Source organism: Nannospalax galili, unplaced genomic scaffold (assembly GCF_000622305.1).
Source record: "Nannospalax galili isolate Female #2095 unplaced genomic scaffold, S.galili_v1.0 scaffold668, whole genome shotgun sequence".
Lineage (NCBI taxonomy): Eukaryota > Metazoa > Chordata > Mammalia > Rodentia > Spalacidae > Nannospalax > Nannospalax galili.
The window spans coordinates 1,372,918-1,397,663 of NW_008358090.1; the positions used below are offsets into that span (position 1 = coordinate 1,372,918).

The 24,746-nt window shown below is 47.1% G+C and overlaps 1 protein-coding gene across 17 annotated transcripts in view; it reads left to right on the forward strand.

Annotated features, from left to right (window-relative positions):
* The window catches only part of Mapk8ip3 (mitogen-activated protein kinase 8 interacting protein 3), a 46,367-nt gene that overhangs the window by 12,809 nt on the left and 8,812 nt on the right, over positions 1-24,746 (forward strand). For 3 of the 17 annotated variants that reach the window (XM_029557730.1, XM_029557731.1, XM_008856191.3), the window contains exons 3-14: positions 2,266-2,336; positions 2,783-2,874; positions 6,263-6,286; positions 8,967-9,111; positions 12,665-12,911; positions 13,713-13,815; positions 14,345-14,463; positions 20,766-20,777; positions 21,582-21,599; positions 22,738-22,795; positions 23,414-23,566; positions 24,338-24,419. In XM_029557730.1, the coding sequence (XP_029413590.1) occupies positions 2,266-2,336; positions 2,783-2,874; positions 6,263-6,286; positions 8,967-9,111; positions 12,665-12,911; positions 13,713-13,815; positions 14,345-14,463; positions 20,766-20,777; positions 21,582-21,599; positions 22,738-22,795; positions 23,414-23,566; positions 24,338-24,419 (1,124 nt within the window). Of the gene's footprint in view, positions 1-2,265; positions 2,337-2,782; positions 2,875-6,262; positions 6,287-8,966; positions 9,112-10,283; positions 10,410-12,664; positions 12,912-13,712; positions 13,816-14,344; positions 14,464-20,765; positions 20,778-21,581; positions 21,600-22,737; positions 22,796-23,413; positions 23,567-24,337; positions 24,420-24,746 lie in introns of those variants that run through there. The other 14 variants (XM_008856196.3, XM_008856192.3, XM_008856199.3 and 11 more) reach the window with 14 other exon arrangements.

The window sequence follows — 24,746 nt, forward strand, 5'->3', positions numbered from 1 at the left end:
TGGTTCTATAGAAAAAAGCACTGTGGCCTTGAGTCCTCATGCTGCTGAGGAGTGACTGTTCTTTGTGGATCTTAAACTGTAGTGTCAATGTTATAGTTGTCCACTCAATATTACTTTTCTGTAATTTAATGTTTTAGTGAGTGAAGTACATTTGCCACTTATTTGTTTACCTTTGAAGGCAGATGCCTTCGTTTCTCTGAGAAATTATTTGAGGCAGGGGTGACTGGTTTAATAGAGTGGGCCTGACCTTATCCCACACTGAGACTTGAGGCTACTGTGCTGAGCTAATATCCTGCTAAGATTGGCCCAAGGGTGAGCAGTAGGCAGATGGCTTCTGTACATGCTAGTATTTGCAATCGAGAAGGAAATCGAAAGGCCTGTTTTATAGGCCTGTACAATAAAACTTTTGATTTATGCAGCCACTGTGATACTTCTTTTGCTTAGAATAATCTCACATGTGAAAACTTATTGGCTCTTTTCTTAGAAAGGAAAATAATGCCACCTCAGATTACTAGGTGGCGATTCTCTGTGTAAGCATCAAGCCAGATAAGAATCTCTCAGCCAGGTAGCAGCTATCAAATACTAGGGCAGTAGGCCACAGGGAGGTCCTGAGGTTTGGTACTTTGGTTTTCTCCAGGGGCAAATGCATAGACGGGTAGCTACTTAAGTGTGTGCTATGTGTCAGTAAGTATAAGTCACATGTGTTATGCATCAGTGTTTATAAGTTATGTGTGCCTTGGGTGCTGGTGTTTATTATAACTCACATGTGTCCATGCCAGTGTATAATTTATGTTTGTGTTGGGTGTTGGGTATAGGTTACATATATGTTAGGTACTGGTGTCTTCTAAGTCACAAACTTTGGATGTTGGTATCTCTTGGGTGTTTATTTCCCTGGGTTTGTGTGCATTGAATACTGCTACTGACATCTGTGGGTCCATGTGTGTCATGTGCTGATGGCCCTGGGTCTTATGTGTGTTGGGCATTGATGCCCACGCTTTGGACTCCTTCAAGAAAGAATAGAACTGACTTTGCCTTTAGCTGATGCTTGTACTGCACCTCAGAAAGAGATCTTCATACTACCATGAATATGCAGGTGCAGGCTGAGCAGTAATAGCCTCCACAGACACCACCTGGCAGCCTATTCCCAGGTCACAGAACACAGCATGGACTAAAATAAAATGTGGAGGCATGTAACCTGTTAAATCAATTTAGAACAGCTATCAGGAGGCCAAGAGAAGGTGAGGTGGGTCTGTCATTAAGGACAAGTAAGAGCCAATGAGGACCTTGCTACCCAGGATCCAGGACATGACAGTGTCACATGTCCTGTTTTGTCCTGTTGGTCATCATCACTTAGTGGGCTGCAAGGACAGAGGGACAGGGTAGGACAGAGCTGCAGACACAAGGGCCCTGGCTCCATTGGTAGAACAAAGGGACAGATTACCCAGCCACTGCTGCCAGTTAGCCTGTTGGACAGTTATGCTTCTTGGATAGGTACATACTAGCTCAGAGGGGATCATTCTGGGTGTCATCAGGGGCCACCAGTTTTGGGAGATCTGGCTGGCAGCCTATAGGTGACATGGTCAGCTCTTGATTGATGTAAGGAATGCTGTTCATTTTATCACATACTTCTGATGTGCAAGTCTTTAACATGTCTCAGATTACTCATTTGAATTTTGTCTCTTTACACCAGTTTTTTACTTCTTAAAAAAATAAAAATGCCTGGTGTGGTGGCACGCACCTTTAATCCCAGCACTCAGGAGGTAGAGCCAGGCGGATCTCTGTGAGTTCAAGGCCAGCCTGGTCTACGTAGTGAGTTCCAGGCCAGCTGGGGCTATAGGGAGACTGTCTCAAAAAGGCCAAAAAATAATAATAAATAAAAAAGGTTTATTTATTTATTTTGTGGGTGTTGGTGATAGAACCCAGAGTCTTGTGCATGCTTGGCAAATGCTCTGCAATGAACCATGCCTCAGCTCTCACTTTTGTCAGATCATATGAATATTCCCTATGTTTTAGAAGCCCCTAGCTGTCCTGAGTTCCACTCATCCTGATTTCCTTTTCAACACAACCAAGCATTCTCACATTTACAGTACATACCACAGGCCACCCAGACCAGCCAGTTACAGTCTACATCTAGTGCTTTCAATAAGACAACCCTCTTTAGTACAGGGTGCCTGTACCACATGCCAGAGTTGGTGATAGTCCAAAGGATATATACTGAATATTCAGGGAGAACTGCGCAGCTGACACAGTGGTTGTGTTTTGTAGTTTCCCGATTGGAGGAGCGGGAGTCAGAGATGAAGAAGGAGTACAATGCACTGCACCAGCGGCACACAGAGGTAAGTGGTAGTGGGCACCCACCCTGGGGTACAAGTAAATATGAGCCGTTGAGGCTACACCTGCCATTTGTTACTGACCTTTGGTTACACCTTCTAATGCTTCCACTGTTTGGTGGAAATCTGTCCATTCATGTTCCTTAGATCCTTGTTCCTTGAAAGAGCTGGGTTCTAAAATATTATTTTATTTTTAATTGTGAGTGTCTGTATATGGGTATGTGCACATGAGTAGGGGGTGCCTACGGAGGCCAGAGGTGTTGTATGCCCTGGAGCTAGAGTTACAGGCAGTTGTGAGCTTTTTGATATGGATGCTAGGAATTGAATTCACATCCTCTGCATGCTCTTAACTGCTGTGCCATCTCCGGCATCTTGAATTGAGCTGTTTTTATTTGAGCATATTGTTTCTGAACCATAGCATTGGGGCACTAACAGGAAGCTCCTCTTCACAGATGATTCAGACCTACGTGGAGCACATCGAAAGATCCAAGATGCAGCAGGTCGGGGGGAGCGGCCAGACAGAAAGCAGTTTGCCAGGGCGGAGGTAGGAGGGCTGGGTGAGCAGGGCTTGGTGGGCAGGAAGAGGATGTGGCAGGGGTGCTGGGCAGGAGCGTACACGAAGGTGGCTCTGGCTTCTGCTCTAATTGCAGGCCTGTGCCTTCTGCTCGATCCCAGATCTGCATCTGAGGCGCAGGAAAATTGTACATAGTCCTTGGTCTTCTTGGATTCCAGTTTTACAAACTTGCCTACTCACTAAAATATATTCGAAACCTCACAATCAATGCTCACAGTGCCTTCACAGCTCTTCACAGCTATTTGTGTACATGGGATTTGAGTCAGTGGCAGATTCTTGACTAAGGTGGAACCAAGTGGTGTTCTGATCCCCTGTCTGAGCCCCCATGGGATGCCAGTGGAAGGTTCTGGAGGGGCTGGACAGCATCCTGTCAGAAGCATGTAGAAACCTTGGCTTGATAAGGTGGCTTTGAAGCAAAGAGGACTTTAACCAGTCACCCAATACTTCTTCCCTTGTTTGTTTATTTATAATATATATTGTGGTTTAGTGTTCTTAATCCATGTTTGAGGACATTCTAGAACAGATGTGTCCAATCTGTGGCCCAAGCCACATTCATCCAATGGATAGCTATGAATGCAGTCCAAATACATTTGTAGATGATAACATCATACAGCAATGTCAAAAAGTTGAACATGGGGCTGGAGAGATGGCTCAGTGGTTAAGAGCACTGACTGCTCTTGTAGAAGACCTGGGCTCGATTCCCAGCACCCGCAAGGCAGATACGAACCGTCCTTAACTCCAGTTCCAGGGGAATCCAAAGCCCTCTTCTGACCTCCGTGGCATTGCACGACACGGGTGCACTCACATATATGCAAGCAATATACTTATACAGATAAAAATAATAAATAAAATATTTTTTTAAAAAAAGTTGAACACTTCTGCTCTAGAACATGCTATCCCTAACCAGTTACACAGAAAGATGATGGACCACCTCGCACAAACCCTACCCCAGAGCTTCATTTCCTCTGCAGGGCAGGATGATGCCCACAGATCCCCAGGCCCCTGCTTATCCCAAGTTTAAGATTTGATGCTGGTTTTGCTCAAGGACCAGGAAAAAGCTTGCTGAGTCCAGGCTCTTTCTCATTTTCTGTGTCTGAGTCACAATATCTGTACCCTGGGCCTCAGATCATAGAGAACAAGTATTAACAGTCTTAACAAGGTATTGCCTAGCCACTGTTGCCAGTTAGCCTGTTGGGCAGTCATGCTTCTTGGGCAGATATACCAGACCAGAGTTGGTGGGTAACCAGAGAAGACAACCATGAAGTGAGAGGAAGGCTAGAAACCAGAATCCTCAGAACCATAAATTGAACCAGGCAGCAACCCTGTTCTGTGGACCCCTGTTCAGCAGGGTATGGTGGAGCATGCCTTTAGTCCCAGCATTCGGGAGGCAGAGGCAGGTAGATCTCTGTGAGTTCCAGGCCAACCACGTCTACATAGTGAGTTCCAGGCCAACTGGGGCTACAGGGAGACCCTGTCTCAAAAAGACCGAAAAAAAAAAAAAAAAAAGCTGCATTCTCCTTGCCTGTTCTGTGCATTATATCTATAAACAAGAAGGTTCAAGAGCTTTGTCAGACACTTCTGAGTTACTGGCAAAGCTGTTCTGTGCTGTATGTTAGAACCTTTGACATGAAAATGAAAATGCACATGTGCATGAGGAAGGTAGGAAAGGGTTGACAGCACGCTCTCTGACATGGTGCTGGTGCTGCTTCAGGAAATAGTTTCCAACACTTATAAGTGCTGGTCTGTGGACAGGGCACAGGCAGTTTGAATAAATCCTGAGCGCTACACAAGTTATTGAGGCATTGTGGGAGGAGTTTTAGTGAGATATAACTCTGGCAATTTATTATACCTGAAAGGTAGAAGTACTGAATTCCAAAATTCCAAACTGCCAGTTGTTGGGCTAGCAAGTCTTGTTTCGTGAGAAGTGGATCTGTGAGTCTCTGACTGTGGCCCTCTGTGTCAGCTAGACAGCATAGGGCCTTGTAGAAGCCCCAAGAAACCTTCATAGCCTTTTCTGTTTTGGGGAAGTGGGTTCCTCAGCCTATTCAGGATAGAATGAGGCTTCTTGTTTACTGACCTCAAAGCCCTGGATGCCTGACCTGATCTGATGGGCTCCTCAAGGCAAAGGTATAAACAACTACATTGCCTTAGTCTCCTGACTCCATTGCTAGTCTCCACAGCAGAGGAGAATGATGCCTGTTGCCAGGCTTGTAGAGATAGGAGGAGGATGGTCAATGCCTCAGCTCTGGACCTTTAGCCTGCCTGGCACCACTGAAGTTCCTCAGTAGCCAACAAAAGACTCAGTTCCCCTTGTCATTGCTGAGCAGTTTTTTGTTGTTGTTGTTTTAATTTGTTTTATTAAATTTTGTTGTATTTCATACAGAATATCTCAAACAATCTGAATCATCTTTATAGCTCTGACCCCACCAGAACCCTCCCATACCCCCCCCCACACACACGAACTCTGTCCTGGGTGTTAAGACCCACTGTGTCAAGTCAGTGTCCCCAGACATTCCCTAGTGCAAATCTGTCCACTTACTGCTGAGCAGTTTTAAGAAGCTTCTCTGTGTCTAGTGACCCAAACCCCAGCTGGGGACAGGATAGTTCAGGGCCTCAGGCATGGACAACAACCACCTTGACCTGTTATCTAGAGGAATGGCTAGTTGAATTGAAGAAAACCCTTTCCTCCATCCCAAAGGTGTGCACCCTCACAGGTAGGGACCATCTGTCAGCATTGTTGCTGCTCTGTCCTTGGGCTGAAGTAGAAAGATACTTTTTGTCCTTTGGGGTAGATATTTAAATTGGTCCCCTCTGAGCTCACATTCTCCCAGCTCCCCATAAGGACTTTACATGGTCTTCATTCTTCCTGAGTCTAAGCTACTATCTGCTTGTGATGCATGTAGCCTTTTCCTACACTCCTGGCATGGTTTTCAGAGTCTGCATGTCTGTGGAGTAAATTCAGTGGAAGCGCAAACATCTGCTGTTCTGGACCATTGCTGCAGATGTGGGTGGGAGCCCGTGTGTCTTTGTTCTCTGCCATCCTATGTGCTAGGTATTTGTGACAAGACCTGTGCCCATCACACTAAGTCCCATTCTAGGGTCTCTTATCAAAACCAAGAGGATGTTGTCAAAACCATGTGTCTGTTCCTACAGATGTTATGTAACTGTTGTCATTTGTGAAGAGGGGAGCACAGGACTGACTCCTAGATGTCTCACTGTCGTCATACACATGCTTTCCCTTTGAGCACCGTGCACAGGAGCCGGCCTGACTCTCTTCACTCTCTAATGTGATTTTCTTGTCCTGCCTTTTGTTCTGTCGCTGCTGTGTGCTGGCCATTGTGTCTGTTGCTGCCTGCAGTCCCCGCCAGTCATGGAGGAAAAGGTAAAGCCTGCTGGTCTTTGTCCACTGCAGTGCTGGGGTCTCTGGGGATTGAGATTGTCTGAAGAGACACTTAGGCCAGTGATTACTTTGGTTGCAAGCACACACTTCCTTGATAGTCATCAGGATACCTTCTGCCAGCCAGTGTTGTTGATCAGAAGTATTTGCCAGGTACATTCACAAGACTGAGGAGGTATAAGGTACAGACTTGTTAGAGACCCCAGAACATCCACAAAGCAGGGTGAAAGGGCAAGAGTTCCCAGAGTTGTTCAGGCCCACTTAAGTTCTGTCCCACACTCAGGAAACATCTGCCCTCTTCACAGAATAAATCATGTTGTTGACTCCAGCCACTGAGCAGCATGTGGCTGAAGTTCCAGCTTGTTCTGACTTGGGAAGTGGTGGACTAATAGAGACATCTCAAGCTGTGGAGTCAGTAGTGTACAGTGTGTGTATTACCCCATACCATGAAACAAGAGCCACCTCCCCTTTTCTCATCGTGTAGCATCTGATACCGGCTGGGATGGCATGATTGGCTTGGGGCCTAGGGACACATGTGCTTCTCACCCAGGGTCATGAATATAAGTACTTAATGGGGTTAGAACTGGATTCTCAAGGTTTTTCCAAAGGAGGCAAAATGTGGGCAAGGAAGCTGAGAACCTGCTGGAGCAGGCAGGGCTGATAAGTCCCTACCCCACTCCCTGGCTGTGCTGCCTTCTCAGGGGCCCAAGAGTCTAACCCTTATGGGCTGTTGTCAGTACAGTTGAGCCAGGAGGGTTTTGGCGGACAAGCTGCTTATGAGCTATCCAACTCTACTGGGGATTAGCACCTGAGCTCTTTCTGCTTCACAATGATAGGCCCAGCATGCCCTGTGTAAAGGAGTCATGTGGCCAGCCACTGGGGAATGCTATCCAGCTAGGCCTTGGCCCTGAGTGTGCATCCACTATCCCAAACCATAGTCCTCCTCATGAAGCACCCTGCCTCTCTGGTTCTGTCCCTGCCTTGGTTAGCTACTAACCAGGTCCCAGCAAGTACCAAGGGTCCGCTCCCTGCAAGAGACTGTTGTTTTGAGCAGGACAGATTAACTGACCAATTCCTACCAAGAAACCCCTACCCAGACTTCTTTTCTCAAGCTGCCCAGCCAACCACTGGCAGGTCCCCTGAGCATGTCACTGTTATATACCCTTCTCTTCATCCTTGGCATCCACCACACAGCAAGGAGCAAACCCACATCTGCTTTCACATCGTATGTGTTGCCCTTTAGACCAGGCTCCTTGAGACGCCGGGGCAGCACCTCTCACCTATACCTCCACTTCAATGTTGCCAGGGGCTAAGCACCAAGCATCAGAAGCTATGGCCTCAGGAGATACTAATGCTTAACTTGAAGAGCTCTGACAATGTGAGCACTCAGCTCTAGGATAGTGGTATTGCCTGGATCTTTATGTGCCCAAAGCCTTCCTGGTTAGCAGCCTCTGACAGAGGAGGGCTTGAGCAAGGATGTGGGCTCTGTCTCCACTGCTGTTTACTATTAATGGCCCATGGAGAGTCTTCTTGGGCCTGGGCCCACATAGGTCCATTGAGCTTCGATCTTCACTTTCAGACTACCAGATACTCTAGGTCTGTTAGCAGAGCCTCAAAGAATATGCCTCTTTCAGCAGTGGCAGCTGGAGTGGGGTTGGTGAGCTGCATATATAGAAAAAAGACACCTATCTCACAGCCTTTAGCAGACAGTGGTGCTCCTTGTTTTGTCCTGTTAAAGCATTTCACAGAATTTGGGTGTGGTGGCACATGCCTTTACACCTCCCAGCACTCGGAGGCAGAGGCAAGTTGACCTCTTGTGAGTTCAAGACCACCCTGGTCTACCTAATGAGTCCGTCACAGAGAAGTCATGTGAAGAGACTGGGGAGATGGCTAGATTGGGGGTCAGATCCCCAGAGCTTTGCTAACCAGCCAGTCTAGCCAATAGGTGAGTTCCAGCTTCAGTAACCTCTGGCTTACACACACACACACATGCACGCACTGAGTCCTTTGCTGACCCAAGAGTTGGAGTTAGGTCTGGGCTTCATCCTTTTAAAAGTTGCTATTTTTTAAAGTTGCAGAGATGGATCAGCAGTTAAGATCACTTTCAGTTCTTCCAGAGGACCCAGGTTCAGTTCCCAGCATCTACATGGTGGCTAACGACCACCATTTGTAACTCCAGTTCCAGGGGATCCAATACCCTCTTCTGGCCTCTGCAGGCACTGCACACACATAGTGCAGTTACATACATACAGGGCAAAACACTTGTATACGTAATTAAGTAAATATATACATACATACATACATACATACATACATACATACATACGTACATGTTACCGCTTAAGGCCATTGATCATTGCTAGCCTTGATGCTAAAGGTCTTGTCATTGGTGTGGCTGTGGGATTGCTAGTGCTGATACAGTGCATTTCTGTATAAAATTGAACTAATTAAAAATGTTAAATTGGAGCATGATAGAAAGGGAAGATACATGGGTCCTAATTAAGGGTCAGTTTTCAGATATATGGAAATAGCTGCTTAGCAGCTGAGAACAGGGTGTCACTTTAAGCATTGTCATCCACCAGTGTCTCTGCCAAGAAATGGGCTCAGGTTCTCTCATAGCACTATCTAACCATCTACTTCCTGTCCTTCTCTCCTTCCCATGCAGCAGAAAGGAGCGCCCTACCTCTCTGAATGTCTTCCCCCTAGCCGACGGTATGGTACGTGCACAGATGGGGGGAAAGCTCATGCCTGCGGGGGACCACTGGCACCTGAGTGACCTCAGCCAGCTGCAATCCAGCTCCAGCTACCAGGTTTTGTAGCCATGTGTGTAGTGAGGGTCCCCCAACTACTGGTGTCCCATGTCCTTTCAAGGGATTCCAGTCTCTGTTGCTTTCCCTGGGTTAGTTCACCCTCCTCTGACATGGGATAAAGGTGGAGAAACAGAGCTAGGGTGTCAGGAGATGTGGGTGTCAAAGTGGACCCTTATTGGTCTATGTGGCCTGTGAGTCCAGGCTCTTACCCTGGGCTCTTTTTCACTTGTCTCTGGTCATAGATCCTCAGCCACAGCTGAGAAGGCAGATACTACATTTCCCCAGATATGAACTCCAAACACATGAGCCCAGAAAAGACCACCTCAGGTCATTCATTCAGTCACTTGCTGCACATGTGTGTTCTCAGACTGCCTAGAAGGCAGCTGCAACACATTGCCAGATAAGGGTGACTGGGGAGGAGGTGATCCTGAGTCTGGTGAAAGGTTCCCCATAAAGGCAACTGGGGGACATATCCACAGGCCAAGCCCCTGAACCTAGACTTAGTTGATTTAGTGTCAAGGGCTTCTGATATTTCCTCCTGCTCCTCTCAGCTTCTAAGCCTGTGTCTTGCTTGCCTACAAGGGGTGTTGTATGCTGCCAGCTCTGTCCAAAAGTGACCTGCTGCTTCTGCTCTTGTTCTAGGCAATAAGTGTGTCTTTGAAACACAGGGGTGCTGGTGACCTATCTAACTGTTCTGCCAGTGTTTGTGCCCTAGGAAGAAGGCAGTGAGACCCACAGGAACTCAGCTATTGCTTACTCTCTAGGTGTGGCCTTGCAATTATGCCAGCTTTTCACACTTGCTTGTTCACTTGCTTGCTCTCACACCAGGCATCTTAAGCATTAGGAGATACCTCAGGAGCCTCATAATACCATAGGGAACCTGTGCCTGACCTGCCCTAGCTCCACACACCTGCTCAGGACTACTGGATCAGCTTTTCTTCTCACCATGTTTTTTCTGTCTCTACTACATTGTCTAAAACTGTTTTTCTCTCCATAAACCATTGTGTTTTATGTTTTGATTTGTCGTGTGTTTTGTTCGATTTTTCTTATTTTTAAAAAGTAATTATGTTTAAGTTCTTTTTATTTCATGCTCCAAGTTTTCAGATTTTTCTAATTTCTTAATTTTTGTTTTGTTTTTTGTTTTGTTTTGTTTTTGTTTTTATGTACTGTAGTGTTTTAACCAAACAGTTGTGCCTACTCATGGTGAGGAATGACCGCTAAGAGTGTGGGTTCTTTGCAATACATTTGGAGGTCACTGCTCCCCGTTGATGTTTAGGAGGTTGAGAGGTTTGCCCTAGGTAAGTGGTGGCCAGAGGGCATGTTCCCCTGGGTAAGTGGTGGCCCTATAGGATAACAGAGCTGGGGCACTGGGGGTGGCAAAGCCAGGGGTAGAATACTCCATAATGACCACAGGGTCACAACAGGCAGGAAAAGATGACCACTGAGAAAGGTGGTCTGAAAATGAATATGACTCATCATGCCCCAACTTCTGCCTGGCCTGCATAGAGTTCCCCTGTTTGCCCTCTGCTGGCTGGCATCAGATGCTTCACCTGGGTACCTCTAATAAGGGACAGGCATAGATCTTTTGAGAACCACATCCCAAAGCCTCAGTGTGAACCTTTCTCACCTCTTTCAACAGTCAGGGGGCTGTGAAGTAGGGAAGAAACTGGATCCAACCCCAATTCTAGACTGTTAAAACAGAACTATTTCTGCCCGGGTATGGTGGTGCATGCCTTTAATCCCAGCAGGAGGCAGAGGCAGGCAGATCTTTGTGAGTTCAAGGCCAGCCTGATCTACCTAGTGAATTCAGGACAGTTGGAGCTACAGGGAAACCCTGTCTCCAAACAAAAAGAAAAAGAAAAAATTTAAAGACTAGTATTTAAGATACGTTACACCGTCCTAAAGAGGGGCAGTGACTACCGTGAATACAGTTTCAGGCAGCAAAGCCATTCATACACTGACTTTAGCAAGTTTATCAGCATGATTCCAGATAAAGGAAAGTCAACAAATGGTGTTAGAATAACTAATTCAGGGGCTGAGAGGGCAGCTCAGAGGCACAGATCTTACCTAGCACATGCAGGCAAAAAAAGACACACGGAACCATTTCCAAGATAGCTGGCATTGTTTAAGGGTCCTCACCTCAGCACAGCTGGCTAGGAGTGGATTGTCCTTGGCTGTGGGCCATCCTGGGTACTATAGAGTACAGAGCAGCATCCTTGACCTTCCCTCACTCAATTCCAAAAGAGCACCCTCTGTAGTTCTGACAACAAAACTCTCCCCCTTTGCCAAGCATTCTCTGGGGAGCAGTTGCCCCTAGTTGAGAAGATAAGGAATTTTGAGATTACTTGTAAAAATTCTGGAACCTGGTAGATGAAATCAAAACCCTGTCCTCTGAAGACGTAGCAGTGTCCAGTACCAAAAGGCTCATGCTGAGGCCTGGCAGTAACCCAGTGAGTTGGGTAAAGGTACCCATAGAACCAGCTCTGACCTCTGGGACCCAGAGGTGCAATTCTCAGTTCACATCTTTGTATTTGCCCAGCTCTACACAGAACCACACACATGTCTCTCCACTTCGCCCTGGCAAATATCCTCACCAGCAAAACACTCCTCTGAATGCATGACTTCTTTCAGGAGCACCCTAGAACCTAGTGCAGTGCCTGTGTGAGATGTCTAATCAGCCTCTTTGATCTTTCCAAACCATTCCCTCCTGGACTGTGAGGGAAGGAAACCACAGGATCCAAAGTCCAGCTCCTCCTTAGGGTGCCTGGAATGACTAGAGCATCTGTTCAGGGTCATGTAGCATGTACATTTGCCAATATTACTTAATAGAAGAATGTTTGGGGGCTATTTTTATTGAGATTGCCCAACATTTTTATCAGGAAAGACAACAGGAAAAGAATGGTTTTTTTTTTTTCCTGTTCCATACTCTTTTGAATTCTTTCTTCCCTCACAAGATTCGAGTCAGGTGAGGTGAGAAAGAAGTACTTAGTATCTGCTTAATGGAGATCCCAGCCACAGAGTTGGGAAAGCCCTGTAGCTCCTCCCTGCTTCTAAAACTAAGCCAGGGTCAAGCATGCATGCACTAGAGTTAGTGTCAGGGAGGAATGGTAAAGTAGCCCGATGCATGGTACAGCCTGGTCACTCCATGCCATGTGCCAACTTTCTTGTTCCCAGGTAGAGTCCTTTGTCCCACGCTAGGTTGCCACTGGTTTCTGACCAGCCTCCAACTGCACAGGTTATCCATCATATCCACTATGTCCTCTGTATAGCACACCATCAGTCATGATTACTTTGGAGTGTCCTATGGAAGGTATGACCTGAAAGTCCCATTCAATGAGGTGATGGTTGCTTCTGGAAAGCCAGAGGCAGCTGCAGGTTAGTGTCATCATCACTCAGGAGTAACTAGGCCAAGGAAGGATTCCTGTCCCTGCAGGTAGACACAGTATTTGATGGTAGCCACATGGCAGAGAAACAGAACCATGGGGCCTCAACCCCTGTAACTAGCACCATGGCCTGTGGTGACATGTTTCCTCCTTCCTGTGTTTGGCTCTAGTGTCCAAACGATGAGATGTCTGAGTCAGGCCAGTCCTCGGCAGCTGCCACACCCAGCACCACAGGTACCAAGTCCAATACACCCACATCTTCCGTGCCCTCAGCAGCCGTCACTCCACTCAACGAGAGCCTGCAGCCCCTGGGGGACTATGGTGGTGGCACAAAAAACAACAAGCGGGCCCAAGAGAAGCGTAATAGCCGCAACATGGAGGTCCAGGTCACCCAAGAGATGCGGAACGTCAGCATTGGTATGCACTCTGCACAGTGATCCACCAACCCATCCCATCCCTGGAGAGGGTCACATACCTGCTGTCTACCACCACCAGTATGGGTAGACCATACCAGGGAAGTATCTCTTCCTCTTTGGGTTTTACTTTGGACAAATACGCTAGTTAGCTCAGGCTTCCATAACAAGTATCTCATGTGGACAGTTTAGAGAACTGTCCTAGAGGCAAAAAACCAAAAAAAAAAAACATGGACCAATGTACAAGAAGGGTTACTCTCTCCTGAGGTGAGGTCTTCCTCCCAGGCTTACAGAGGAGTACCTCCCTGTTTCTTTACATGTCCACCTGTGTGTCTGTGTCCTAATCGAATAAAGACCCCAATTCAGTGGGGTGAGCCACCCCACTGACCTTATTTTGACATGGTAGCACATACATATAATCCTAGCAGTTGGGAGATGGAAGCAAGAGGATCAGGAGTTCAAGGCCAGTGTAGGGTATATGAGACCCTGTCTCAAACAAAAGCAGAATTAAAAGACCCAGTCTTCAAATGCTGTCACACAGGGAGGGAATAGTCTTCCCCTCAGCCATACATACCTAAAGAGAAGACAAAGAGGATATTGGCCTGTTCCTGTGTAATTGATCACAAGGAAGGCCCAGGTGATGGTTCACTGAGACACAGGATCCAATGGGGACTGCCTTTTTTGACAGTCATATCTAGTGAGACCTAATATGGGATCAATAGGTACAAGTCCAGAGGGCCTGAGCGAGTAAGGCTTAAGTTATCAGGCTGTCCCCTGACTCCAAGTTTCCTGTGCTCTGTACTAGGCATGGGCAGCAGTGACGAGTGGTCTGATGTTCAGGACATTATCGACTCCACCCCAGAGCTGGACGTGTGTCCAGAGACTCGAATGGACCGCACAGGAAGCAGGTACTCACTTAGCCAGACCCTAGGTCAGGGGTTCAGTATTCATGAATTGATGCCTTTGGTAGGGGTGTCATATCCGAAACATGCCTGTGCCTCAGTACAGGGTTGTTCTTGAACAGCTGTATCAGTCAGTTTCCTATTTTGAAATTATTTATTTAGAAATAGGAAAGGTTTATTTTGATTCCTAGTTTCAAAGGTTTCAGGACTTGAGTCTTCATCCCTTTAGCTTTTGGGCCTATGGCAACACAGTACATCATGGGGGAAGCAAGTGGCAGAGGGTCCTTCATGGCATCCCAGAAATGGAAGGGCTAGGGTCATATTATTTAAGTTAATACCCTCTGTGACTTCTTCCCATTAAGCCTCACTTGCTAAGTTTGCATCACAGGCAAGGGGCCAAGCCTTTAGCACCTGGGCCTTTGGAGACATTCAGATGCAAACCTTAAATACAAGCTTGGAGTGCAGAGGGAGCACTACCAGGAGCTGCAGCAGTAAATGCTGCCCCTAACTACCTTTTCTGTGTATGTCCCAACAGCCCGACTCAAGGAATTGTGAACAAAGCTTTTGGCATCAACACCGATTCCCTGTACCACGAGCTGTCTACAGCAGGGTCTGAGGTCATTGGGGATGTGGACGAGGGAGCTGACCTCCTAGGTAAACATAAGCTGCCACCCATGACTCTGACACTCAGGTTCTCAATGAAGAGAAAGTTCTATGCCTCTTTGGGCTAGGAACTTTGATTTTATAATCTGATTAAGGTAAATCCTCATTCTGTAAAATTGTTCCCCAAAGGCTACAGTTCATGATTTTTTTTTTTTTTTTTTTTTTTTTTTTTTTTTTTTTGTCTTTTTGAGACAGGGTCTCCTTGTAGCCCCAGCTGGCCTGGAACTCACTCTAGATCAGGCTGGTCTTGAACTCACAGAGATCTGTCTGCCTCTGTCTCCCAAGTGCTGAGACTGAAAAAGGCATGTGCTATCACGTCCGGTCAGTTCATAATTTTTAATCTACTCTTGGTGTCATATGGCTGGCAGCACTAAGTTCAGAGTGTATTATCACCCCAGGAAAGCCCTATGCCCTTGGTACTTCCTGTTCTACGTCAAACCTCCTCCCAGTAGTCTGCTTTCTTGAGGTGTTTCAGAAGTGTGACTGGATGCCAGGGCTTTTGCTCTGAGAGGAGAATGAGAAGGATGGCAGCATGGAGCTGAGCTCCTGGCACCCTCCTCCTGTGGACAATTTGCTGCCCCCTGGGTGTCCCTTATGGACAGTGAAGTACTGGGAGTAGAGCTCTGGGTTTTGGCCAGCCAATACCAGCACCTACCGGAGACACCCATTCCTGCTTCCTGGGCGAAGGGACAGGTGTCTCCCCCCAGGCCTCCTTAACCAGTTTGAAGCAGGTTGCCACAGAACTCTGCTGTTTCCTCTCATTGCTTCACAGGGAACAGCAGCTCTAGCCAGGGCAGCCACTTCACACTCAAGGGGTCAACACCCTCACCAAGTTGAAGGGTTGACAAGTTCAGACACATGGGAACACAGGAGTTGGTTTGTGAGTTGCCTGTGGTAGCCAGGTGTGAGCTTGTGCAGCTGGTCCTATGGCTGCAAACAGGCAAATTTCGGGTCCTCCAGTCTTATGTGTACCAGAGTTCCCCACAATAGCTGATAGTGGCTTCTTTTTTTCAGTTTTTGAGAATTTTCTAGAAAGATACAAGTCTTCACCTAAGGAACTCTGATGTGGAGAGCATCTTGCTCTGACTGGATGTGCTGCCTGAGCATGGGGAATTTGGAGGTACAATTAGATGTCAGAATGTGAGGGATGAGAGATGGAACATAGGGAAAGGACTGATGAGGAATCTGCCCATAGCTATAGGTACTGTGATGTGTGACAGGATTTGATTCCTCAATTTAGTCACTGTGAGATCTGAGCTGTCATTTTATGTACAGTTACTTTTTGAGCTCCCTGCACCTCCAGGTGGCTATGTGCTACTCAATGTCCCTAGTTAACAGGTGAAAGACATTGCTGAGGCTCAGACCCAGTTTTCCCCAGAACAGCAGCCCTGATAGATTTTAATAGCTTTATTGAGTTGTTCACCCATTGAAAGTGTAAGTGACTTTCAGCATGTAGAATTATGTGACCATTACCAAATAATTTAAAAACATTATTGCCTTCAAGAGGACATTGTCCCCAGTAAGCAGTCCCCTAGTCTCCTCAGGCCCATCCCTCTATAGACTTGCCTTTTGTGGATATTTGCTATCAGTAAATCGACTGTGCGGCTTCTTTCATTGTGTCTTCTGGCTCTATCCCTGTGACTGAGTGGTTTCCTGTTGTGTAGATGACTGGAATTCATTGTCACCTGCTGATGCACTTGATATTGTCTGACACTATTCCTGGGAAGACATGAACATCTATGAACCCTAGGTAGGGAAGCAATGACAGGCCAAAATAAAAAGCCCATCAAAATCCAACTGGTTTCAAAAACCAATGAGTTTATTGGGGTTACTTATAGGATTATAGGTGAAAGGTTACAGAAGCAGAAATGACTCAAAGACATCGGCATTACTAAAATCGTACCTTAGCACCTTAGCTGGAAGCCTGGAGCATACTACAGAACTTGCAGGCAGTGCAGCAGGTTGGAGAAAGTCTCTTCCAAGCAGCTCTGCTGGTCTCTGCTTCTTCCAGGTGTCTTGACTGATGTGAGCCTCTCCTAGTTGAGTCTGCTCAGCTTGATTGACAGTCTTCTAGACAACTTGGATTACCTGCCCTTTCTAGGCAGCTGGTCTGATCTCTCAGCAGTCTTTCTGGACTTATATATGCTGGAGGATGAAGGGGCCTAGTGTATCTGGTTGAGTTTTAGGGATTTCCTCAAGTATTGAGTTGCCTTGGAACATCCTGCATCTTAATAAGCTTCCCTCTAATATAAAATAGCTTATCTAGGAGAAAATTGCTTGGGCACTTTCACTCTTGGCTGTTGGAAAGTATGCTTCTCAGCACTTAACCTTCAGTAGCTCTGCAAGATGACCAGACTCCAGCAGTTTATTTACCAGACAGTGGTGCTATATAGTCTTTCTGTGGTGTAGCCCTAGCTGCTGAGCTGTCTCCTGCGGCAGCTACCTACATAGCCCTGGCTGTTATCGTGCTTTCTCAGTGTAACTACTTTCCTCAAATGTCACTTCCATGAAGAATCTTCACAAATATTGAGTGGTAAGCAGAGGACTAGAAGTAGTACATTAGTGAAACTTAGTTGGAATCCAGTACTTCCATCAGACAGACCAGGGCTTCAGGTGTAGAAGCTGCCCATCATATCTCAGGGCAACTGGTAGCACGTCTTCATAGAAGTCTCCATAGAAAGATGGAGTGTCTTTGTTCTGGCGAATTGGGTATCATCAGAATCTTCTTTTCCTACCACAACAAAGATGTGCTTTTCCCTATCATCTGCAGCTCTGCTATACCAGAGCTGCAGGATAATGCCACCCTGAACTCAGGTTGCAATGAGACCTATTCTTGGTGTGGTTAAGCATTCCAGAACCTTTCATCATGGGGATGTGAAAGTCAGTGGACCCTAAGAAGCTCAGGCAGTACTCACTACTTATAATCTGTGGGTACAATGCAGAAATGGGCCTGCTGTGGTAACCAAGTTCTGGAGGAATGAGGTGGGATCTGTCTCCTCTGCCTAGACTCCCACCTCAGAGCCCTCCCAGCCTATGGCAACAGCCACTTGTGTGTGTTTTTGGAGATAGCGTGTGAAGAGAGCACGATACAGTGAGCAGCACACCTAAACAACTTGTGTGACTACAGAGACCCATCTCAGCTCTGTGAGCATCTTACTCAGGGGAGAGAGGGAGAGATGCTGTATTCTTACAAATACATATGCTCTGTCTAAGCAACTAGGTAAATGATTCTTCAGTTCATCAGCTGGGATAGCAGTGGTGAGCCTCTCCTCTGGATGCTTGGCTTTCAGCTTTGTGTATCTCAACAGTGAAGGAAGTACAGGATTCTGCCCTGGCCTGTACACTGTATCCATCAAATAAGACTCCAGAAGCATACACTGTTTTAAGAAACTCTGCAACTGGGCATGGTGGCACATGCCTTTAGTTCCAGCACTTGGGAGGCAGAGGCAGGCAGATCTCTGTGAGATCGAGGCCAGCCTGTTCTACATAGTGAATGCTAAACTATAACATAACGTGATTGTTTAAGACACCACCCGCACCACATACACACATTCGCACAACTTAAAAAATGCTAAGATGAGGAAAATGTGCATTGCAGAATGGATGTTTGAAGGGTAGTAAGTGCCATGCCAGCCTCTGCTTATGCTGTTTGCTGTAAATTTCACACCATACACCCTAAGCGGATTATGCTTCCCATGTACAGGTGAGAAAATTGAGGCTCAGAGAAGTCAAGTGAACTCCTTTGCATCACTTTGGGGAATCTAAATTCTGACAAGCAGACCTGACCCTTGCCATTCTGCTGTTTGGGAGTCAGTTTCATTCCTTCTCTAGAAGACTTCCCTCATGTAGTGACCAGCCCTGGATGTCTAGAAACAGATGTTTGAATGAAAATTAACTTGACCCCATACCCTTTTATGGTATGAGTGTGCCTCAGACCATACCATTTACAGAAGTAAATTTCAGAACCATCAAAGAAAATTTCCCAGGTGTGACTGTAAGAACTAGATGTATGTGTGTGAACGGGCTGCAACTCAGTGGTAGAGCACTGGATTTGATTCCTACTACCCAGAACAAAAAAGAAAGAACAGGCAGATCTCTGTGAGATCGAGGCCAGCCTGTTCTACATAGTGAATGCTAAACTATAACATAACGTGATTGTTTAAGACACCACCCGCACCACATACACACATTCGCACAACTTAAAAAATGCTAAGATGAGGAAAATGTGCATTGCAGAATGGATGTTTGAAGGGTAGTAAGTGCCATGCCAGCCTCTGCTTATGCTGTTTGCTGTAAATTTCACACCATACACCCTAAGCGGATTATGCTTCCCATGTACAGGTGAGAAAATTGAGGCTCAGAGAAGTCAAGTGAACTCCTTTGCATCACTTTGGGGAATCTAAATTCTGACAAGCAGACCTGACCCTTGCCATTCTGCTGTTTGGGAGTCAGTTTCATTCCTTCTCTAGAAGACTTCCCTCATGTAGTGACCAGCCCTGGATGTCTAGAAACAGATGTTTGAATGAAAATTAACTTGACCCCATACCCTTTTATGGTATGAGTGTGCCTCAGACCATACCATTTACAGAAGTAAATTTCAGAACCATCAAAGAAAATTTCCCAGGTGTGACTGTAAGAACTAGATGTATGTGTGTGAACGGGCTGCAACTCAGTGGTAGAGCACTGGATTTGATTCCTACTACCCAGAACAAAAAAGAAAGAACAAGAAAGTGTGTATATGTGTGGGATCTTTACCATTCAAGTAAATCAAGTACAACAGAGTAGAACATAAAATAGAAATTCACAGATGATACCTTAAACCTGTGCAAAAAAACACTCAGCTGGGCATGATAGCTCACACCTTTAATCCCAGCATTCTGGAGGCATAGGCAGGCATATCTCTGTAAGATCAAGGCTGTCCTGGTCTATATAGTGAGTTCCAGACCAGGCCAACTGGGGCTACAGGGAGGTTCTGTCTTGGGAAAAAAAAAAAAAAAAAAAAAAAAAAAAAAAAAAATGCTCCGGAACTTAGAATAATGAGAAAATGCAATTCCTTTTCCCTGAAAGATTGACAGGAGAGAAGATAGCAGAGACTGATGTAGAGCAAGCAGGGAGCTGGCACTGTTCCACTGGGCTAGTGATAGGTGGTACAGGACTCTTATCAGAGGTGTGAGGCAGCACCCATGGAGTAGGTAGCTGGATAGGGATGGACCATAGGGTCTCTGGCAGATCTACATCTATGTGTCCTGGATGCTCACATAGAATGGTGAGTGCCCTGTGTGCGACAAGAATGGGTGGTGAACAGCAGTGGTGCAAAGCACTAGAGGTGCTTGGAGTCCCCTGATACCACATTGCCTGCCAAGGAGGATGGGTAGTGTGAGATATTCATATAGAAAAGTGTGAGGAGGAAGATACCAGATGCCACAGGAAGTAGGGATTAGCAAGGGGGTACCACTGCTGGTATACTGCTTTATTATTTGAATTTCTATAACAATGGTATTTTGTTATACAAATCAAGTGGGTTTTCATGCTGCTTTTCTTCATTGGGAAGTATACAAGTAGAGCATAATTAGTTCTTGAAACTTATTAGTGAAAAAAGTTTTTCTGCCCAAGTTCCATTTTTTCCAACAATCTGCACTGGAGAGGCATTTACCCAAGTGAGGTCTGCTCATACCATCCCATGCTCTCCAGTCCCACACTGCTTTTTTATTCATTTTCTCCTCTTCACAGTAGGGTCCTTTCTCCCTTCTTGGCCTTTTCTTGGCCCTCACTTGAGATCATATCCTCTTCCCCCATCTCCTGTAAGTACTGGGTTGACCAGGAGAACCGGGTCCAGCTCCAGGTACAAATCTACCAGCACAGTGCACTACCAGCGCAGCTTGTTCATTCTGGGGAGCCTTCTTGGAGAGGACCTCCTTGGTATTCATTGCTCCCCAACACACACACACACACACACACACCTTTTTCGTTATAGATGTTAATCATTGAGGTCTTTAGAGGGCTGGCCTATCAGTGTGTAGACTGCAGATTCCTGAAAGAGCTGAACAAGAATTGGGTACTCTGGGCCCCTTGGAGAGGGAGGGATGTCATTCTGGCCTCTCCCTTTAGGGTTTCTGTCCTCATGGATGTGCCTCCCTGGACCTGCTGAAGTGTTTTGTTTCATGTCCATCAATATGGGAATGGCTGAATCATTGTTGCTTTTTCTTTAATAAGAATTTATTTGTTGGTTCCAGTCACCAATTGACCTTTGTTGCTTCTTTCCCCGTCTCTCTGCTTCGCTGGATGCGACCCAGGGGAGTTCTCAGGTGTGTATCTCTCCCGTCTGTCTCCGTGTGGTCCCCTCTTCCCACTGTGGAGAGCAGCTGGAGCAGGGGGGCATACACGTGGGACTCTCCCCTGCCACCGACCATTACCAAGGGCTGTGCATACTGACCCCTGATTTCTGTCTGGCTGCTCCAGGCTACTCAGTCCCTACAGACCTGTGCTTTGCTCCCAGCCTGCTATTGCCCAAAAGTTGGGTCTACTGCCCACTGACAGGCCCTTAATATCTAACTCCCTTCTTCAAGTCTGGGAAGGCCTAGTGACCATTTCTGGAGGTTCTACAGAGCCACTAGGAACATAAGACAGTTGATCCACCTTATTGGATGCACCCCAGAAGTCAAGGATCCCATGAGGCCCCTGTCTAGTATAGCCACCAACCAGGTAGCCAGGCTGAGCTGTCTTGCTGTGCACAGGAAGCTCTGAGGCCCATCTACTCCTCTATGTGTAGCCCCTTAGTGTGTTCGGTGGCAGCCAATCCCCTGAGCACAGCTTCTCATTGTTTGATTTCCTCTGACCTGTCCTCCTCCAGCCCCACATTTGGACATGAGAGGTTACTCATTCCCTACCAGTGACTCTGGCCTAGCCATCTGCTATGCAGCCCACAGATACACTTTCACAGGAGTCCCTGACCATCCTGCCTCCTGACCCCTCTACTGCCAACCCTAACCCAGCCAGAAGTGGCCCTAAACACCTTCAACCTTGCTGTCTACACTGGCTTAACGCGCTTCTTTTTTCTCCCTCCTCCCGCCCTGTTGCCCGTCTCCTATGGGACTGGGATGTTCCCGCAGTACGCGATGATTTTTTTGGTAAGGCTAAGGCCCTGCTTCAGTGTGTGTTTTCCCTCTTTCTGGCTTCTTTTCTCTATCCAACATCTCATGCTTCATGAGCCGTTTGCTTTGTTCTTCATGGTGGGCTGATGGCAAAATAAGTGGGGCTACAGGCTTTCCAGCTACCTCAGGCCTAGGCTGTCTCCATTCTGTCTCAGCTGGGGTGGGAGGTGGCCCCTCCCTCTGAGCTAGACAAACCATTGTCAGCCTCTGAGCCCCCACAGGCTCAGAACAGACCCTGCTCCTTCTTAGCCTGTCAGGGAAAGATAGGCCTTTGTTTGAAGCACAGGAGGTCAGAATGGACAGAAGGCTGACCTGTGACCAGCACCTCACTATGCCTTTGCTGTTTCAGACTACAAAAATGAGAGAAGACTAATCTGGGGACCAAATTTGGTACTTTGGGGCTTATGGGACCTAAATGCAGAGAAACTCAGTATGTGAGAATCTACTGTAGGATGTGGTGGCAGAAGAACTGGGTCAGCTCCTCACAGAAAGGCCTGTCCTCACTTCTACTCCCTCTCCACTCTTCCTGACTACTGTAAGGACCAAGTCCTACCAGGCCCACTCATAGCCTCATGGTAGGCTGCACCTGCAATAGGCCATCACATCTCCTGGGCCAAAGGTGTTCTCTGAGTGCTTTACTGTTATCTCTATCCCCTATCACCACAGTGCCAACATTTATTCACCTGTGGGTGGTGCTGAAAAGCCTTGGTTCATCATGGGGAAACCATAGAGCCGGGGTCAGGGCAGAACTTTGGACAAGGGGTGATGTGGCTACACTCTTCTTGGCCAAGAAGAGGCCAAAAAGGGAGGAAGGACCAGACCCTGCTTGAAGTTTGGCTTTCTGCTGGGGGCTAGCCATGAGGAATATTCCTGGATGTGAGCCCAAGGAAGAGCGGGGCCTTCTGTTGGCTTTAGAGGAGACCAGGGACCTCCCCAGGTCTAACTGAACCTCCCTTTGCAACCCAACCTTCCTATAGGTGGGATTACCAGGCCCTCATCCCTTCCTACCAACCCACAAGGCACCTGTTCCTTTACTCTGGGGCAGATGCAGGTGCAGCAGTATCAGAGTTCATCTGGAGGGACTCAAAGAAAACCTCCCCACCTTTCATTTCAGGAATGGGCAAAGAAGTGGGAAACCTGCTGCTGGAGAACTCACAGCTTCTAGAGACAAAGTAAGAGTCTTCCATATGACCCATGCCAGAGACCCTTGGGCTAGATGCCCACTGGGACCTGTAGAGGGAGCAGCCCACAGGACTCCTGAGTGATTCCTTCAGAAAGCTTATTGTAAGAAGCCCATTGCCAGGATGACCTCCACATTCAATGACCAAGTCAGACAGGTGTTTTGATTCTAGACCAGGATGTGCCTGCTAAGATGGGAAAGTTGGTACACCTCTTAAAAGTCCCTATCACAGGGGCTGGATAGATGGTTCAGCAGTTAAGAGCACTGGTGTTTGTTTCCTAGCACCCTCATGGCAGCTCCCAGCTGTCCATAACTTTAGTGCCAAAGATCCAATGCCTTCTTCTGGCCTCCATGGGCATTGCATGCACATGGTACACTTTCATACATACACATAAAATAAAAATAAATAAAACTTCCTTTTAAAAGTCCCTTTCACAGCCAGGAATGGTGGCACAGTCCTGAACTCCTGATACAAGGCAGAGGCAGGAGGATTGTTTGAGGCTAGTTTGGGCTCTATAACAAGGCTCTGTCTCAAAAAAAACCAGAAAGCTCTGTGACAAAAGTATATGCCTGGGCCCTTGTAATGCCCCCATCTTTCTGTCTTTTAAAGAAATGCTTTGAATGTGGTGAAGAATGATCTCATTGCCAAGGTTGACCAACTTTCTGGAGAGCAGGAGGTGCTAAAGGGGGAGCTAGAAGCTGCCAGGCAAGCCAAAGTGAAGCTGGAGAACAGAATCAAAGAGCTGGAAGAAGAGCTAAAAAGGTGCGAACACAAGAAACTTGGGGAGCTAGGCGTAGTGGCACACGCCTTTAATCCCAGCACTTAGGAGGCAGAGGCAGGCAGATCTCTTTGAGTTCGAGGCCAACCTGGTCTCTATATTGAATCCAGGCTAGTTGTGGCTACAGGGAGATCCTGTATCAAAAAGACAAAAACAACAACAACTTGGACTTCATATTGGGTTTCTCTGTATGTCCTCAATCTAGCCTCTACCTGTGACATCCAAGAGTTGCCTGCTTCCCCTAATAGCTTTGTGTGGTCACTGCTCCAGGTCCAGTCATTGGGTATGGCCCATTGTCTGCCCACTCTTCTTCCCTCCCAAGCCCTCTGTGCCCTGACCAGGCTCAGGGTCCTGCTGCATATGCCCTAATGGGAATAGTGCTATCTTCAGCTACGGATCTTCCCAGTTCTTCAGGAATGTGAGGTTGAGTAGGCACCTCTGACTACTCCAGCAACCCATACCCTTTGCTCCATGGCCTTCTGATCAGCCAAGGTCAAGATCACATGGTCTTTGGGCATCCTGTAACTTAATCCTAGCCCCTCTGAGATGGGAGAGGCATTGTCGGGAGGGCCTGTGGGAACCAGCTGCTCAGAACTTGTCTTCCAAATAGGATCCCACTCTTCACCCCTCTTGGTCTCAGACCTCACCTCATCTCCTCTTTGGTTAGATCAGCCAGATGTCTGGGCTTTGGAGCACATGTGTGGGGCATGTTTGGCAGGACCCTTACCCTGCCTGCTTCCTCCCACATCTTGCAGAGTCAAGTCCGAGGCGGTCATCGCCCGCCGTGAGCCCAGAGAAGAGGTGGAGGATGTAAGCAGCTATCTCTGTACAGAATTGGTATATCCACTATTAACCTGTGGGCATGGGTGGGCTGGGCATGGCGAGCTCCCCAGGATTTACTAATTTTTCTGGGCCCTGCACCTTCCTTACCCTTCCCTTGTGACCTCTGAACCCAGTGCATGACAATGACTTGCTGTCAGAATCATCCCTTAGCAGATCTACCCTAGACTTAAGGCAGGGTCACCTTTCTACCCTATTCTCAGTGATGCCTTCTGAAGTCTTAGTAGGTTTTCCTGCCATTTAATGAGGCCACAGCAGCAGTACCAGCCACTTGTACCCTCTCAGGCTGGGAGCAGACATGTTCTGAAGAAAGCCCTCTGCAGC